Source organism: Hylobates moloch, unplaced genomic scaffold (assembly GCF_009828535.3).
Source record: "Hylobates moloch isolate HMO894 unplaced genomic scaffold, HMol_V3 SCAFFOLD_5213, whole genome shotgun sequence".
Classification (NCBI taxonomy): domain Eukaryota; kingdom Metazoa; phylum Chordata; class Mammalia; order Primates; family Hylobatidae; genus Hylobates; species Hylobates moloch.
This window is the reverse complement of record NW_026657488.1, coordinates 1-3,695: the sequence shown is the minus strand read 5'-3', so window position 1 is coordinate 3,695 and position 3,695 is coordinate 1. Positions and strand designations below refer to the sequence as shown.

The following is a 3,695-nucleotide window of genomic DNA, read 5'->3' as shown; positions in this document are numbered from 1 at the left end:
AAAAAAAAAAACAAAAAAACAGAGAGGAAATTAGATGTGAGTCTGAGAGCCCCATCCCTGCCAAAAGGCCCCCAACCCTGACCCCAGGCTCCCCCACTCACCGGGCATCCTTGCCCTCCAGCAGATGGCGGTAGGTGGCGATCTGCTGCTCCAGCCACGTCTTCACGTCCAGGAGGATCTTGTACTCCTGGTTCTGCTGCTCCATCTCGCAGCGAAGCTGGGCCAGCTGCTCCTCCACGCTGCTGATCAGCCCCTGGATCTGGGACAGCTGCACGCAGCAGCGGTTCTCTGTCTCCGCCAGGTTGCCCTCCAGGGATGCTTTGTGCAGGAGGGCAGGAAGACCAGGGGTCAGTGAGGGTTGTCAGTGTCCTCTTCTGGGCCCACCCCCATGCACAAGACTGTTCCTACCATGCTGAACTGGGACTGCAGCTCGACCTCCAAGGCCTGCACGGTGCACCGGAGCTCCAAAATCTCGCTCTTGCCGCTCTGCACCAGCTCGCTGTTGGTAGCCACCTCGTGGTTCAGCTCCTCTGTCTGCAGACAGGACACAGGACAGGGTGGTATGAGCCTGGATCCCTCTCCCAAGTCAGGCCTCCTCCCAAATCTAACTGTGGAGAGAGTGGTGCCTTCTCACCAGCTTCCCACGTCCCAAAGCCCAGAAACATGCCATTTGAAATGTTAACTTTTTATGGTTAATCCCTGCATGTGGGAGGCACAGACCGGAAACTTGAGAACCAGCCAGAACATGTAGCCTGGCTCTTGGTGCTAGTTCCTGACTTCTTGAGAGAGAGGTGGGGACTCCCAAGGTCATTACCCTCTCCCTTTATTCTGTGGGGGCTCCCTACCTCCCCACCCACCCCCCAGATCCCAGCTTGAGCTCAGCTCCAGGTCTGTTGATGCAGCAGGTGACCCTGTGGTCCATGCAGCTTGCTGAGGAGGGGGCACCTCCAAGACACCTGGCTGTGGGCTTACTGTCAGTGCTAAGGCCCCTGAGCCGCAGCCCCTAAGAGAGACCTCTGGCCTGCAGCAGCCCCCACCTTGCTGAAGAACCAATCCTCGGCATCCTTGCGTTTCTTCTCTGCCATCTCCTCATACTGATCACGCATCTCGTTCAGGATGTGGCTCAGGTCCACGCCTGGGGCAGCGTCCATCTCCACATTGATCTCACCGCCCACTTGGCTTCCCAAGGCGTTCATCTCCTATGGAAAAAGGGGATGTGGATGTGCGCATCTGGACCCATCTTGACCTCTCACTCCCAAGCCTTCCCCCACGAGGGGACCCCACTCCCCACAAGGACCCCTCCTTTGTTCTCCCACTGCTCTATCTGACCCTCTAAATGATTTTTATTCATCTGCTCAGTATTGCCTCCACCATCAGACTCTACCTCCCCCATTAGACCAACTGCTCTCCAAAATAAAATCTAATTATTAGGCCTATGCCCCCAAAATTTCCCCTCTTATTTCCAAGCTTCTAGGTAGATGTTCAGCTTTAAGAGTGCGAAATGGGACAAGAAGGAGACTTCCTTACTTATCCCCCGCCCTTGTGAGGGAGGCCAGGGCAGGTAGAGCGAGCCTCTGCGGGACCCTGGGAGGTTCCTTGGGTACAGAGAAGCAATGGGGTACAAAGAGGAGTCTGCTCTGCACGCTAGACCCCAAGGATCAGGGCTCTGCAGACAGGGAAGCCCTCTAAGGTGACTAATCCCAGTGCGCCTGCTCTGCTCTCTCCCACGGCCTCAGCCATGGCCCAGCCCCAGGGCTCTGCCACCCACTCCTCAGCATCTTTCACCTTCTGCCCCAGCCACCTCACCTCTTTGTGGTTCTTCTTCAGGTAGGCCAGCTCCTCCTTGAGGTTCTCAATGTGCATCTCCAGGTCGGCTCTGGCCAGGGTCAGCTCATCCAGGACCCTGCGCAGGCCATTGATGTCGGCCTCCACACTCAGGCGCAGGGCCTGCTCTGTCTCAAACCTGCCGTGGGAATCAGGGACTTCAGCCCAGGCTGCTTGGACCTGCAGGTCCAGGTCCTGGCTGCTCACCTGACTTCATTTTGCCAGGACTCTAAGGGGTTGGAAAGGCTGACGAGAGGGTCGAGTGGAAACAAATTCCAGCCTCGGGGCCCCGGGACCATCACAGGGTCAGATTCCACGCCCACCAGCTTCCTTACTTCTCTCTGCCTCCCGCCTCCCCTCCCTCTCTTTTATTCCCTGCCTAAGCCCAGCAATCTTCAGAACTGTCTGCCTTCACTGCATCCTGGACTAAGGAGTGGGGCTCCTAGGACTGCCCCACCCTGAGCTCCTGGGCCTTGCCACAAGCAACTAAGGAGTCCTGGGGTCAGGAGGGGTACCCTGAGATCCTCCCCCAGCTGGCCCAAGGCTGCCCAAGCCCACAGCTAGGACTCACTTGGTGGGGAAGTCAGCAGCAGCCAGATGGGCATTGTCAATCTGTAGCAGGATGTTGGCATTGTCCACGGTGGCTGTGAGGATCTGAGGAGATGGGAGAGTAGTCAGGTCATTGGATGGGGGTGGCTGAGCCCACACCAGGGTTCTGAGCAGATCTTCCTGCCTGGGGGCCTCTCTTCCCGCCCAGCCCCTCCCTTGCCCCGTGCTGTATTATTGGCAGAGGAGGGGCAAGCAGGAGTCTGAAGGGCTGAAAGGTGCCTCTTCTTCCCCCGCTACTCAGTACCCTACCAGACCCCCATGCCAGGCTCAGCCTTAAAGGAGAAGAGACAGCTGGCTGGGACTATGAGGCAACCAGAAAAGAAAGGAAAAATGTCCCCAGGGCAGAAGCTGTCCCAGAATTCTAGAACAAGGGAGGGGATGTGGGCAACCCCCTTCTTTTACAGTCAGCTAGAGGGTGCTCCTTACAGGCTCCCCCAAAAGGAGGCTAAAGGAGCCCTCACCAAACAGTGGTTCCAAATCACAAGTCAGGACCCCTCCTAATCCTTAACCCTGGGTTCCAGCCAGCAGCCCTGCCCCCTGGGGTTTGCTGAGCCCATCTTAAGGGACAGCAGGAGGAAAGGAGAAGCCAGAAAAATCCCCAAATAAGGCACATCAGAGGCCTTCCCCACCCTGAGGTCCCCCCCCCCCCCTTCTACCTCCCCCCGCAGCAGGTGCTATGGGGAGCTCACTCAGACACCCCCACTCCACATCTCCCAAAACCCCCTCCTGCTGACCCCTGCTCCAAAGGAGCAAGACACCACGCATCCAGCGGCCCATGGGCCAAGCCCTCCATCTACATCCTCCTGCCTCCTCCTACAACCTCTCCAGGTGGAGGAGTTCCACGAGGGAGAAACTGAGGCTCCAAGGGGCTCCACGAGGCCGGTTTGTTCCTGACTCAGCCTGCTGCCCCCCGAAAAGGGGATGTGGGCCACACAGGGGCCCCAAGGCAGGTTCCCAGAAGCTAAGCCACAGCCAAACCACCCTTGGCTCCCTGAGATCCTATGGCTGGACTCCAGGCCTCTGGCCAGGGCAGGAGTTGGGGGGAAGAAGTCATGCCCCCCAGAGACCCCTCCCACCAGCAGGCCCTACCTTGTTCTGCAGCTCCTCAATTGTCCTGTAGTACTGGCTGTAGTCACGGGCGGGCCCCGGGGCCTGCCGCTGGTACCAGTCATGGATCTTCACCTCCAGCTCAGTGTTGGCCTCCTCCAGGGCACACACCTTGTCCAGGTAGGAGGCCAGGCGGTCATTGAGGTTCTGCATGG

General features: G+C 58.3%; 1 protein-coding gene across 2 annotated transcripts; it reads right to left on the bottom strand.

Moving 5' to 3' along the window:
* Nucleotides 1–97: 97 nt before the first annotated feature.
* Nucleotides 98–3,693, bottom strand: LOC116465445 (keratin, type I cytoskeletal 17-like). 2 transcript variants are annotated; one of them, XM_032148515.3, is made up of 6 exons: nucleotides 3,523–3,693; nucleotides 2,396–2,478; nucleotides 1,807–1,963; nucleotides 1,038–1,199; nucleotides 409–534; nucleotides 98–322 (listed from the first exon to the last, which is right to left on the bottom strand). In XM_032148515.3, the coding sequence occupies exons 1-6, from the start codon at nucleotides 3,691–3,693 to the stop codon at nucleotides 98–100; spliced, it is 924 nt and encodes a 307-aa protein (XP_032004406.1). The 2 variants fall into 2 exon arrangements, with proteins under 2 accessions (XP_032004406.1, XP_032004405.1); XM_032148514.3 differs by having other exon boundaries at nucleotides 132–318.
* Nucleotides 3,694–3,695: the final 2 nt, after the last annotated feature.

What these genes read in the sequence shown, in the direction of transcription:
- LOC116465445 (XM_032148515.3), bottom strand. Translation starts at nt 3,693, where the DNA reads ATGCAGAACCTCAATGACCGCCTGGCCTCCTACCTGGACAAGGTGTGT. An exon ending in AGGATTGGTTCTTCAGCAAG is followed by an intron (nt 535 to 1,037) that starts GTGGGGGCTGCT and finishes TCCTGTCTGCAG; the next exon opens with ACAGAGGAGCTGAACCACGA. An exon ending in TGCAGTCCCAGTTCAGCATG is followed by an intron (nt 323 to 408) that starts GTAGGAACAGTC and finishes GCCCTCCTGCAC; the next exon opens with AAAGCATCCCTGGAGGGCAA.